This window comes from Theropithecus gelada, chromosome 9 (genome assembly GCF_003255815.1).
Source record: "Theropithecus gelada isolate Dixy chromosome 9, Tgel_1.0, whole genome shotgun sequence".
Lineage (NCBI taxonomy): Eukaryota > Metazoa > Chordata > Mammalia > Primates > Cercopithecidae > Theropithecus > Theropithecus gelada.
In genome coordinates, this window is record NC_037677.1 from 22732877 (window position 1) to 22746490 (window position 13614).

The window sequence follows — 13614 nt, forward strand, 5'->3', positions numbered from 1 at the left end:
AAAAAAAAAAAAAAAAAAAAAAAAAAAGACTCTAGAATTGTCTCCAGCAAAGGAGAATTTATATCCTTCCTTTGGGCAGAAAGGCAGGGGGATGGGGAGAGCTTTCCTCAGTTTGCTGCTTCTTAACTGCCTTTAGCTCAAAAATATTTTTATGTCAAAGAGGCATTTTAGGATGATATATTCTGATTTCCTTCGTAGCAAAAGATGCATGGATCTCTACTGGTGGCCGTCGGTGTTCTTTAAAGATGTGCATGCACACATATACATCAGCTGTCAACCATTCCCTTTTTCCCATTGTTCTTTCCTCTTAGGTTTTTCCTTAGCAAGTGTCTGAATCTACATCTTGACAGGTATAAATTTAGATAATAAGTCACCTGTTCCCAATAAATACCATTACAGCATGCCTTACCTGTGGCTGAATTTCAGGTCATTATAGCTTCACATGCTAGGTCTGTTTAGAGTAAACAGTGTAACTTTCCACTCATGGCCATTGTCTTCTGCACTAGGAATATGCTCAGAGCACATTTCCCTGATTATTCAGTAATGTTTCAAGTCCCTGTTAAGGTTAATATCCTGGGTAGCAACTAAACTGGCTTGTTCCTTAATCTACTCTGTTCATTCCAACTCTCCAAATTAATCACTATTAATCCCCACTGTACAGTGAGTTATCAGTAGCTCACTTTAACCTGCCAGAGGCCTTTTATTGTGGCAGAGCAGTGATTTCAACAATTTTTGTTTGATTCCAAAACTTACTTTCTTTCTACTACTGGCAAATACCGTAAAAGGATAATAGATAATTCTATGCTTTTGCCTAATTTAAGGGAAAGATGTAATTCACATTCAAGTTTTTAACAACTGTATTTTGAACATTTTACTAGAAGTGACCATTAAATCTAAGTAGTTATTACTAAAACAAGCTCAGTAAAACCATTAACCTATGGATTCAATTATATAGCACTAATTATAATGGTATATCTTTCACTGTAACCATTTTAAATTTGTACATTTTGTCAACTACAACAGGGCTGTTTATTGGGATGGTAATGGAAAGTAAAAACACTAAACCCAATGTGCAAAAGGAACAAGTTTTTTTTTCCCCCCAGGGATGGGGTCTCGCTTTGTTGAAAAGAATGATGTTGACAGATGTGCTTGTGATAGTTATATTTATTAAGCAAAAGAAAATTATGTTTTGTTTTTTAAGGATCAATCTGTTTCTGATAATGTTGCATGTTTTAATAAATGACAATAAGATGTAACGCATCACATTTTCTATTAAAATTGAACAAGATATTCAAATTGCTACAATATATCACACCTAATTGTTCCAGTACTATTTTATTTTATTTTTTAAGACCGAGTCTCATTCTGTTGCCCAAGCTGAAGTGCAGTGGCGTGATCTCAGCTCACTGCAATCTCCGCCTCCCGGATTCAAGCAATTCTCATGCCTCAGCCTCCCAAGTAGCTAGGACTACAGGTGTGCACCACCATACCTGGCTAATCTTTATATTTTTAGTAGAGACGGGGTTTTGCCATGTTGGCCAGGCTGGTCTCAAACTCCAGGTTTCAAGTGATTTGCCTGACTCAGCCTCCCAAAGTGCTGGGATTACAGGCATGAGCCATCGCACCCGGCCTCCAGTACTATTTTAAACAAATACATATTGTGGAGTAAGCACCAATAGAAATCAAGGCGGCAAAACTGTATCATTAGGAAAGTAAACGAAAGCCTTAGTCTTTTTGTTTATTCCTTATTCCCCAAAGGAGTTACTAAGCGAAGGAATTTTCTAGCTGCCTTTATTTATTTATTTATTTATTTATTTATTTATTTATTTATTTAGAGACGGAGTCATTCTGTTGGAGTGCAGTGGTGCGGTTTTGGCTCACCACAACCTCCGCCTCCTGGGTTCAAGCAATTATCCTGCCTCAGCCTCTAGAGTAGCTGGGACTACAGGCGTCTGCCACCATGCCCGGCTAATTTTTGTATTTTTAGTAGAGACAGGGTTTCATTATGTTGGCCAGGATGGTCTCGAACTCCTGACCTCAAGATCAGCCCGCCTCGGCCTCCCATAGTGCTGGGATTACATGCGTGAGCCACTGCGCCCGGCCTTCCAGCTGCATTTCTGAGGTCACAAGTATGGCTTAAATGATTGCCCTCAAGAACACAGCTTTTGAAGGTAATATGCAAGTAAATTACAATCAAATGGAACTGTATGACTATTTTGTTATTTTAATACTAAACTGAACAGTGAACTGAAATCAGAGGAGAAAGAAAATCAAGCTAGTGGCTCACTCTCGATAGTGTCTTCTAATTTTATTGATGCTTCAGTTTTCATAAAGTGCAATAAACAAAATAAATAGATGAAAAAAGCTTTGAAGATTTATATACAGTTTTGAGATTAAGATAAATTACTGACTATATGCCTTTCATTACGTTAACTCTGTGAAAGCTGTAACGTACATTAAAAGCGCACTGAATTAGGTTAAATAATGATCTTTCCCCCTTAGATCAATCTAGTATTAAGAAGTATATAATTATGCAAGCTTATTCTATAACACAAGGCTAGACTAAAAGGAAAATGTTTGTGCTACAGACTAAATCCAGATACGGTCAGGTGCTGAGCAGTATTCCTGGCTTCAAAATAGGAGGTATCTGTTTCGTCATCTGGCTGGGGGATGAAAGGCATAGTTTGATGCTGCAAATTTTCCCAGTCCACATCACTGAAGAGAGGATGACGTTTTAGTTCTTAGGAAAAATATAAAACAAAACAGTATGGTCTCATTACCTAAGTAAGTACTGCTTTACAAGAATTATAAAAAGAGAATGTCTCACATATAACTTACCTTACTTTATTATGCCAGTTTCACAGATGTTTGTTTAACATCTGTTAGGCCACATACTTCACAAAGGTCTACATGGGCCACTTTGAATACCACTTGGCATATGACAGGTCCCTGGTTTGTATTTGTTTAATGACAGAATGAATGATTTGCCTTAACTTAGAAGCCTATCTTTCTCACATCTTTTTTTTTTTTTTGAGACAGAGTCTTGCTCTGTCGCCCAGGCTGAAGTGCAGTGGCGCAATCTGCTCACTGTAACCTCCGCCTCCCGGGTTCAAGCGATTCTCTTGCCCCAGCCTCCCGAGTAGCTAGGATTACAGGTGCACACCACCATGCCAGGCTAATTTTGTATTTTTAGTAGAGATGGGGTTTTGCCATGTTGGCCAGGTTGGTCTCGAACTCCTGACCTCAGGTGATCTCCCCACTATGGCCTTCCAAAGCCCGGCCCTCACATCTTTTTTTTTTTTTTTTTTTGAAATGGAGTTTCTCTTCGTTGCCCAATCCGGAGTGTAGTGGTGCAATCTTGGCTCGCTGCAACCTCCATATCCCAGGTTCAGTGATTCTCCTGCCTCAGCCTCCCAAGTAGCTGGGACTATAGGTAAGTGGCCCCATGCCTGGCTAATTTTTTTTGTCTGTCACCTAGGCTGGAGTGTAGTGGCACAATCTCGGCTCACTGCAAACTCTGCCTCCCGGGTTCAAGCGATTCTCCCACCTCATCCTCCTGAGTAGTTGGGATTACAGATGTGAACCACCACGCCTGGCTAATTTTTGTATTTTTAGTAGAGATGGGGTTTTACCATGTTGGCCAGGCTGGTCTCGAACTCCTGACCTCAAGGGATCCACCCGCCTCAGCCTCCCAAAGTGCTGGGATTATAGGTGTGAGCCACCGCACCCACCTTGCATCTTCTTACAGAATCCCTGACTCAAGGGAAGAGAGCATGGCCTACTTTCTGCTCCTTGATAAACCTTCCACGTCATTGATCTTCCATGATGAATGCTCCATTTCTTACTCTAAAACCTTGCCACCACTTTCTGTCACCACATTCCTTAGCAATATCTATTGCCCTAGACAGCTTTAGCATGAAGCTCACCCTCCTCTCCCTTTCTTCCCTGCACTCCGTCCTTATCCTTCATGGTGATTTCAAGATATACACTGATGACACTTCTGACACGTTCTCTTCATGGTTCTTTGACTTCCTTGATTTCACTGACTTGCATCTCTACAACATACTGACTTCTAGCATATGGCTACATTGGAAGCTCTGTATCACAGAGCTGCTCTGCTTACAAGATTTCAAAGCCTTCCTCACCTCTTTACTGCCATTTCATTACCTGTCATTTTTCCTATTTCCTTCTACCTAGTAAAATAAAAGTATGCTCTTCTGGGCCAGGCGTGGTGGCTCATGCCTGTAATCCCAGCACTTTGGGAGGCTGAGGTGGGCAGATCACTTGAGGTCAGGAGTTCGAGACCAGCCTGGCCAACATGGTGAAACCCCATCTCTACTAAAAATACAAAAATTAGCCAGGTGTGGTGGGGCACACCTGCAGTCCCAGCCACTTGGGAGGCTGAGGCGGGAGAATCACTTGAACCTGGGAGGCAGAGGCTGCAGTGATCTGAGATCATGCCACTGCACTCCAGCCTTGGCAACAGAACAAGATTCCATCTCAAAAAAAATAAAAAATAAAAAAAATCTTTCTTATGAGTGATAGTGTTTTTTATAATAGCAATCTGACCAATATGTTGCCTTTGGACACTCATATCTATTCTGAAATAACACTACAAGGACTCAATATGTCCAAATCCAATGTACAGCATCGGAAGTTGAAATGTGCGTGTTTATGTGTTTTAAGTAGCATAATCTAAATCTGAAGTGCCTTGAAAAAGGTAGAGCTGAGTTTCCAAATGTCTGCTCCCTTGCTTTACACAGGTTTCTGCTCAAATGCCTCTCTTCACAGAGGTCTTCCTGATCACACTGTCTAAAAAGAAGTCTCGTGCCATCACTTCATGTCCTCTCACCCTGCTTTATTTTTCTTCCTAGTATTTACCACTACATGACATTATGTTGTATCTGTAACTGTTCACTGTCTCTCTTTCCACCAGAATGTAAGTTCCACAAGGACAGGAGTCTGAGTCTAGATCATCCTTAGGGTATTCCCAGGGCCTGAAGCAGTATCACCTGGCTCCTAGAAGGCACTCTATAGGATTGGTTAAATCAGTGAGTAAACAAACTGGGCCAGGCGTGGTGGCTCATGCCTGTAATCCCAGTACTTAGGGAGGCCAAGGTGGGTGGATGGCTTGAGCCCAGGAGTTCGAGACCAGCCTGGGCAACACGGGGAAACCCCATCTCTACTAAAAATACAAAAATTAGCTGGGTGTGGTGGTGTGCACTTGTAGTACCAGCTACTTGGGAGGCTGAAGTGGAAGAATTGCTTGAGCCCAGAAGGTTGCAGTGAGCTGAGATTGTGCCACTGCATTCCAGCCTGGGCGACAGACCCAGAACCTGTCTCAAAAAAACCCCAAAACCAAAAAAAAAAACCAACTATTGATCTTATTACAGGAACACCTAGAAGCTGATGCAAATGACATATTTCTGAAGCTCATTTTCCTGAATAAATCCTACTTGACATAGAAATGCATTTTGGGACATAATGCTTTTCTCTATATTACCATACCTCATTAGAAAAAGGATTTTAAAATCCCAGCACTTTGGGAGGCCAAGGCAGGAGGATCACATTCCAGGAGAGATCGAGACCATCCTGGCCAACTTGGTGAAACCCCGTCTCTACTAAAAAATACAAAAATTAGCTGGGCGTGGTGGCACATGCCTGTAGTCCCAGCTACTTGGGAGGCTGAGGCAGGAGAATCGCTTGAACCTGGGAGGCGGAGGTTGCAGTGAGCCGAGATCGCGCCACTTCACTCCAGCCTGGCGACAGAGCAAGACTCCGTCTCAACAACAACAAAAGCATTTTAAGGCAGCTGCTAATGAGATTTACTAGTTTCCAAATTAGGGTTTAAGATACTCCTGCACTGAGAAAACTATTGAGTGGTTTATAATATACCAAGTTGGTCATGAGCCAACCTGGGATCCAGTACATTTATCAAAAAATAATAGTATAAAAAATGAAGCAATAAGAAATTACAGAACATCCCTCTAGCAAGATTAGGGAAAATAAATTTGTTTTAAAAAATTACAGAACAGAGGTTTTCATAAAAAAAGATTTCCTGTACTTCCTTAACTTTATCAGGCTTTGAAAAACCCAAGACACTAACAAGATTGTTTTAGGACAGGCATGGGTGGCTCACACCTGTAATTCCAGCATTTTGGGAGGCTGAGGTAGGAGGATCCTTTGAGCCCAGGAGTTTAAGACCAGCCTGAGCAACATGCTGAGACCCTGTCTCTCAATAAATAAATAGCAATAATAATGTATGTTAAAAAAAAAAAAAAAAAAAAGAGGTAAGATTGTTTTAGATACTTGAGATTAATAATTTTTTTTTGAGACAGTCTCACTTTGTTTCCCAGGCTGGAATGCAGTGGCATGAACATGGCTCACTGTAGCCTTGACTTCCTGGGCTCAAGCAGTCTTCCTGCCTAAGCCCCCAAGTACCTGGAACTATAGGTGCGCACTGCCTTGCTTGGCTATTTTTTGTATTTTTTTGTAGAGACAGAGTTTCACCATGTTGCCCAGGCTGGTCACAAACTCCTGAGCTCAAACGATTGCCAGCTGCAGCCTCCCAAAGTGCTAGGACTATAGTCATGAGCCGCTACACCCACCGATTACTAAAATTTAATGCATGAATACAGTATTGCTATTTGACCACACTAAATTTTTTTTTTTGCCTCTTCTACCATGTGACACATTGAATTTTCATGTAGAATAAGGACCATATCAATGCATACCTAGAGGGCAGAAATAAATTGAATTATCTTTGTACCAATTTAGCAGTCAGATTATCTGTAGTATTATACTGGAACTTGATTTTTTTTTTTTTTTTTGAGACAGAGTCTCACTCTGTCGCCCAGGCTGGAGTACAGTGGCATGATTTCTGCTCACTGCAATGTCTGCCTCCTGGGTTGAAGTGATTCTCCTGCCTCAGCCTCCTGAGTAGCTGGGACTACAGGTGCGCGCCACCACGCCTGGCCTAATTTTTGTTTTTGTTTTTTTTTTTTCGAGACGGAGTCTTGCTCCGTTGCCCGGGCTGGAGTGCAGTGGTGCAATCTTGGCTCATTGCAAGCTCCGCCTCCCGGGTCCACACCATTCTCCTGCCTCAGCCTCCAGAGTAACTGGGACTACAAGCACCCGCCACCACGCCCGGCTAATGTTTTGTATTTTTAGTAGAAACGGGGTTTCCCCATGTTAGCCAGGATGGTCTCGATCTCCTGACCTCGTGATCTGCCTGCCTCAGCCTCCCAAAGTGCTGGGATTACAGGTGTGAGCCACCGCGCCCAGCCGGAACTTGCTATTTTTATAAATATTCACCATCTGGAACAAATCAATGGTAAAACAGTGTATTAACACAAAACTGTACCTTTCATTCCAGCTCTCTTTGTATCATCAATGGTTAAAAGTATTTCTACTGCACTTCGAGCGTTATCAGATAACTTTTCTTCACCTTCTGGCCAAGGGATATCTAAAATCACACAGATACAAATAAACTGGTTAATCACTGCTCAAAATAATAATACCCAGAGATAAATAACTACTTTTTTTTTCCTGAGATGGAATTTCACTCTTGTCACCCAGGCTGGAGTGCAATAGCGCGATCTCAGCTTACTGCAACCTCCACCTCCCAGGTTCAAGTGATTCTCCTGCTTCAGCCTTCCGAGTAGCTGGGATTACAGGTGCCCGCCAACACGCTCAGCTAATTTTCTGTATTTTTTTAGTAGAGATGGGGTTTTACCATGTTGGCCAGGCTTGTCTTGAACTCCTGACCTCAGGAGATCCACCCGCCTTGGCCTCCCAAAGTGCTGGGATTACAGGCATGAGCCACTATGCCCAGCCAGTAAATGACTATCTTAATAGGAGAAAAAGAATCACCTCTTTTCAGAATATTCTGAAATACTTGTTGCGGTGTTTCATCATTGAAAGGGGGAATTCCTGTTAGAAATTCAAACAAGCAAACTCCAAGTGCCCACCAGTCTACCGCAGGACCTGTAATTGAAGAGGAAACAGCTAAAGTGGCAAGCATTCTCTACAAATATATGATGAACAGAAATATTAATTGTGGAGTCCTAATTAGGGAAAAGGAGTTAGGCTGGTGGGACTGGAGGAAGCAAAAAGAAAAAGCCGATAAGTTGCAAGTCTGCCTTTCTTCATGGTCCAAGATGTACAGCCCTTCTATACAAATAACTCACAATTGTCCTGTGTCCAGCTATCACCAGACCCTTGACTGATAGAAAAATGCAAGGTAGAGCTGGGTGCGGTGGCTCATGCCTGTAATCCCAGCACTTTGGGTGGCCGGGGAGGGTGGATCACCTGAGGTCAGGAATCCAAGACCAGCCCAGCCAACATGGTGGCTGTGTGTAGTAAAAATAGAAAAATTAGCCAGGTGTGGTGGCACATGCCTGTAATCCCAGCTACTAAGGAGACTGAGGCAGGAGAATTGCCTGAACCTGGGAGGCAGAGGTTGCAATGAGCCTCGATCACGCCACGCCACTGCACTCCAGCCTGGGCGACAGAGTAAGACTGTCTCAAAAAAAAAAAAAAAAAAAAAAAAGAAAAGAAAAATGTGAGTTAGCTTACTGCAACCTTGGCATTATCAGTATAGCACACAGCCTTCTCTAGCACAAGCACCATCCTATAACATCTCTAGCAAGCCTTTGTCTCCTTGTAATCAGCTCCCCTCTCGGTGACTTGCTCGTTGCATCCTTACAATGTGTTTTCCTACTTCCTCTAATAAATTTGCCTTTCTTTACCTACGACTGTCTTGGTCAATTCCTTTATTGCCCACACCGTCAGCCCCAGATAGTCACTATCTGCAACATTAATATGTGTACATGTTGGCATTATTAAAAGTGCAAAAACCCACATTGTTTTCACTTGGGCAATGTGATAACTGCTTTCCTCTTTATTTTCCAAGAAGTTTAGATTACCAATTACCACAGCTGATTAAAGAAAAGATAAAGCCATTTTTTTCATTTATTAATAATTTCTGACATTCTGGATATGTTATGTATCCTAAATCCTAAAATTATTCTCTAAAATAGGCAGACTACTACTCAATTTCATATCAGGAAATGTAAACATTTACATGATTATTCTGTATCCTGCACAAGGTATGAGATAAGGCAGCAACATTTATAGTAATTGAAGGAAAGCCTGGTAACTAGGGAAGGCCTTACTTACAGAGTAGTTTAATGGGGCTTTATTCCTTTTAGGAACACAGAGGGACAAATTAGTTTAGCAAAGAGTATTCACTTAAACTACGGTTTCAAGATGTAAGTAGGAGATGTCTTAAGAAATAGGTAAAATTGATTTCTAAATAAAATATTCATCGGACGCAACATTTACATACAAAGTTTTTTGTTGTTGTTTGTTTTTTGAGAAGGAGTCTCACTCTGTCGCCCAGGCTGCAGTGCAGTGGTGCGATCTCAGCTCACTGCAAGTTCTGCCTCCTGGGTTCACGCCATTCTCCTGCCTCAGCCTCCCGAGTCGCTGGGACTACAGGCGCCCACCGCCACACCCGGCTAATTTTTTTCTGTATTTTTAGTAGAGACGGGGTTTCACCATGTTAGCCAGGATGGTCTCAATCTCCTGACCTCATGATCTGCCTGCCTCAGCCTCCCAAAGTGCTGGGATTATAGGCGTGAGCCACTGCACCCGGCCACAAAGATGTTTTTAACAGTAATTTAAAATATGATCTTATAAACCATAAACTGGTTTATACTTCAGTTCTATGAATAAAGTGTTTTCTAAGAAAAGGTTAATTTTAGTTCAAAAATGGATAACTTCAATATAAATTAAGAATAGGGATCCTAGTCTAGTGCTAAATTTGCCTGAAAGTTATTCTTTAAAGACAACTTCACAAAATTCTTTATTGTGGTTAAAAAACTGCCACCATTCCATTTGAAGACAACTAGGAAAGCATTGTGGAATCTGATCTTAGGAAAAATAGCTGCATGCATTTAGAGTGCCATTTTACCTGCAAGCCATAAAATCCCATCTTCCATTAAAGGAACACAAAATGCAAATATTCTATAGGCTTCTATTTCTATAATACTATAAAAACATACAAACCACCTCAGTTAGTAGGCCTTTCAAGCAGCGCTGAGAAAGAATTATCCCAACGGATTAGATAATGTAACCAAATAACAGAAAAGTAGGGGGAATTAGAAAAAAAAATTTACTTATTTTACTTATTAGGTTAGAAATTAGGCCCCTTTTACCAGCTCAGCTAAAATATACTTGTGTTAAAAAAAAAAAAAGTACATGATTTCTGCATGGATATGCCACACATACCCATATACTTAAGTCAAAGTCTAAGAAGATCACATAGTGGAATAAAACTTTGCAATTATACGTCATTAGCCACAGAAAAAGAACAGACTTGTTTTACATTGCTGGCTTTCTAATTCAAAACTCACTCCTTTAGTTTATAGGATATGTTGATATTGTTACACTTTTTTATTTTCTAATGATAATAAAAGATTTGGAAAATTAGAACCCTTCTGTAATTGTTAATTTTTTTTTTTTTGAGATGGAGTCTCGCTCTGTCACCCAGGCTGGAGTGCAGTGGTGCAGTCTCAGCTCACTGCAACCTCCGCCACCCGGGTGCAAGTGATTCTCCTGCCTCAGCCTCTTGAGTAGCTAGGATTACAGGCATGAGCCACCATATCCAGCTAATTTTTGTCTTTTTTTAAGTGGAGACAAGGTTTCGCCATGTTGGGCAAGCTGCTCGAACTCCTAACCTCAGGTGACCTGCCTGACTCAGCCTCCCAAAGTGTTGGCATTATAGGTGTGAGCCACAGTGCCAGCCATTTTTAATATTTGTATCAATACTATTTCTTCTGTTGTAATAAAAAAGACTTTATCTTCACTCTGTGCTACCTTTAGAAGTTAATGAAAAATGCGTCAGGCCTACATTTCTTTTCACAGAGAAGAACCACCTCTCTGGATGTCTTGCTGCTGAGAAGACAGAAGACAGTTCATTTTTGTATTTCACAAGTGAGCTAAAAGGAAAAATAATTTTTTATGCAATGTGATCTAGTTATACTTTGACTGTTCAGTTTAATGTGCTTTGCCGCATTACTTTATAGAGAAGCTCACTCACCGGAAGTCAGAAATCCTGCATGTAAGAAAACAGTAGTTAGGTACATTGCATTAAAATTATTAGAATCCCTTCCCTCTTCATTCACTGAACTGGGCACCAGGTATTGTGCCAGATATAAAAGATACAAAGAGGATTAAGGAAAATCTCTTTTCCCAAAGAGAAACCAGCCTACTCTGGGAGAGACAATACAGATAATTTTAACACACTAAGCTGAAAAAAGGTGCACATAAAGTTATGGAAAACTCAGGACAGAGTCCCTGGCTCATCTCTGCTGAGAGGCAAGATGGAGGGGCATCAGGAAGGTCATGGTTGGGTCTCAGCATGTTGTCAGCATGTTGTTTAGCTGAGGGAGCTAGATGTCTCACTAAAACAGTGGCAAGATGCTATAAAATACATCTTTATGTTTGAAGCTTACTTTCACACTCTGTCCTTAGAGATAATGCAAATTATAATACAGAAAATGGGCTAGCAAATCTGTGACAGAGCAAAAGAGGCACTATATAAAAATCAGTGCTCACAGGAATTTATTTGCTTTGGCTAAGAGAGAAAGAGGAACATTAAATGTGGCTATTTCCAGTATTATAGAGATTAGTAATATCAGTTACTGAGTGCTTCCAAGGAATTCAGGAGTGCTATGCAGACGGTAGAAAACTCACACTCTTGGCTGGGTGCAGTGGCTCATGCCTGTAATCCCAGCACTTTGGGAGGCTGAGTACTTTGGGTGGATCACGAGGTAAGGAGTTCAAGACCAGCCTGGCCATGATGGTGAAACCCTGTCTCTACTAAAAATATAAAAATTAGCCAAGCATTGGGGCGGGTGCCTGTAAGCTACTTGGGAGGCTGAGGCAGACAATTGCTTGAACCCAGGAGGCGGGAGTTGCAGTGAGCCGAGACTGCGCCACTGCACTCTAGCCTGGGCGACAAAGTAAGACTCTGTCTCAAAAAAAAAAAAAAAGGAAAGAAAGAAAACACAGTCTCCTCAAGAAGTTTTCTTAAGCTTTTGTAGTGGAGATAAATTAACAATTACAACACAGGAAGAATGTCATATTTTAAATAGTTTCTAATAGGGTAACAGAAGTGAATACTTCCCAGGGATGTGGGAAGTGAATACTTCAAGGGATGCTTTATGGAAGAGGTAACATTTGAAATGATGAAATGAGAAGAATTTGACTGGAAGATACTAGGAAACTGGCTTTGCTCAAATAAGGTTAAATACACAAGCAAAATAAGGAAGACCTGAAAATTAAATGTATTTAAGAAATGGAATGGGAACATAAGGCATATAAAGAGACTCTCTGAGAGACAAGGCTGGTATGAGAGCTATCACCTCAAATGCCATGATCAATTTGGATTTTACTTAGCAGCTAAGAGGCAGCCACTGTAGTTTTCTGAGAAGGGAAATAGAATGAGCCATGTGATGGTTTGGGAAGAAAAATCTGGTGGCAATGATTATTGATAATAAGATGAAGTTGAAGAGACCAGATGGAAGGGCACTAAAATAATAAAAGAGAAAGATGAGTTCTTAAAGAGAACAGTGGCAGAGAAGAAAATGAGAGGTGAAACACTGCAGAGATCTAATTGGCTGGATTTAAATGCTGGAATGTAGGAACAAAGATTGTGTCACCATGAAGCTGATGAAACTGAGGTAGGGAACAGAGGAAGAGCTAGCTGGATAATAAGCCCAGTTTTTTCTTTTTCTTTCTTTTTTTTGAGATGGAGTCTTGCTCTGTCACCCAGTCTGGAGTGCAGTGGCATGGTCTTGGCTCACTGCAACCTCCGCCTCCCAGGTTCAAGCGATTTTCCTGTCTCAGCCTCCTGAGTAGCTGGGATTACAGACGCACACCACCATGCCTGGCTAATTTTTGTATTTTCAGTAGAGACGGGGTTTTACCATGTTGGCCAGGCTGGTCTTGAACTCCTGACCTGAAGTGATCCACCCACCTTGGCCTCCCAAAGTGCTGGGATTACAGCCATGTGCCACAGCACCAGGCCCCACAAGTCCACTTTTGATATCCAACATTTGAAAGACCAGTAGAATACTGAATAGCCAGATTGGCTGTGTGTCTGCTGCCTAAAGAAGGTCAGGATTAGAGACAGAGATTTGGGAATCATCAACATGGAGGTGACAATTGAAGTCATGGGAGTGATGAGATGAACAGGGAGCACGTGTAGGGCAAAAAGCGTAAGGGCAGAATCTCGAACTAAATTTAGAAGAGGTAAGGAAGGAACTGAAGAGCAGGAACAGAGGTCAGGGGAATGAGAAGAGACGACTGGATTTGACAATAAGGAAATCGCTGGTGCCCATTAAGAAGTTTCAGTTAGGCAGGGCACGGTGGCTCACGCCTGTAATCCCAGCACTTTGGAAGGCTGAGGCAGGCGGATCACCTGATGTCAGGAGTTCAAGACCAGCCTGACCAACATGGAGAAACCCCATCTCTACTAAAAATACAAAATTAGCCGGGCATGGTGGTGGCGCATGCCTATTAATCCCAGCTACTCGGGAGGCTGAG

At 41.6% G+C, this 13614-nt stretch overlaps 2 protein-coding genes across 7 annotated transcripts in view; one reads left to right on the forward strand and one right to left on the reverse strand.

Annotated features, from left to right (window-relative positions):
• Positions 1–6227, forward strand: part of ACBD5 (acyl-CoA binding domain containing 5) — a 61570-nt gene extending 55343 nt beyond the window's left edge. Inside the window, exon 13 of the mRNA XM_025396993.1 lies at positions 4764–6227. Within this exon, the coding sequence (XP_025252778.1) occupies positions 4764–4803 (40 nt within the window). The 3' untranslated portion in view covers positions 4804–6227. The remainder of the gene's footprint in view (positions 1–4763) is intronic.
• MASTL (microtubule associated serine/threonine kinase like) overlaps positions 2277–13614 on the reverse strand; it is a 34605-nt gene continuing 23267 nt past the window's right edge. For 2 of the 6 annotated variants that reach the window (XM_025396988.1, XM_025396986.1), the window contains exons 10-13: positions 11105–11119; positions 7873–7986; positions 7364–7465; positions 2277–2740 (exon numbers count right to left, since the gene is read on the reverse strand). In XM_025396988.1, coding sequence (XP_025252773.1) covers positions 2583–2740; positions 7364–7465; positions 7873–7986; positions 11105–11119 — 389 coding nt within the window. In that variant the 3' untranslated portion in view covers positions 2277–2582. The remainder of the gene's footprint in view (positions 2741–7363; positions 7466–7872; positions 7987–11104; positions 11120–13614) is intronic. The other 4 variants (XM_025396985.1, XM_025396984.1, XR_003121157.1 and 1 more) reach the window with 3 other exon arrangements.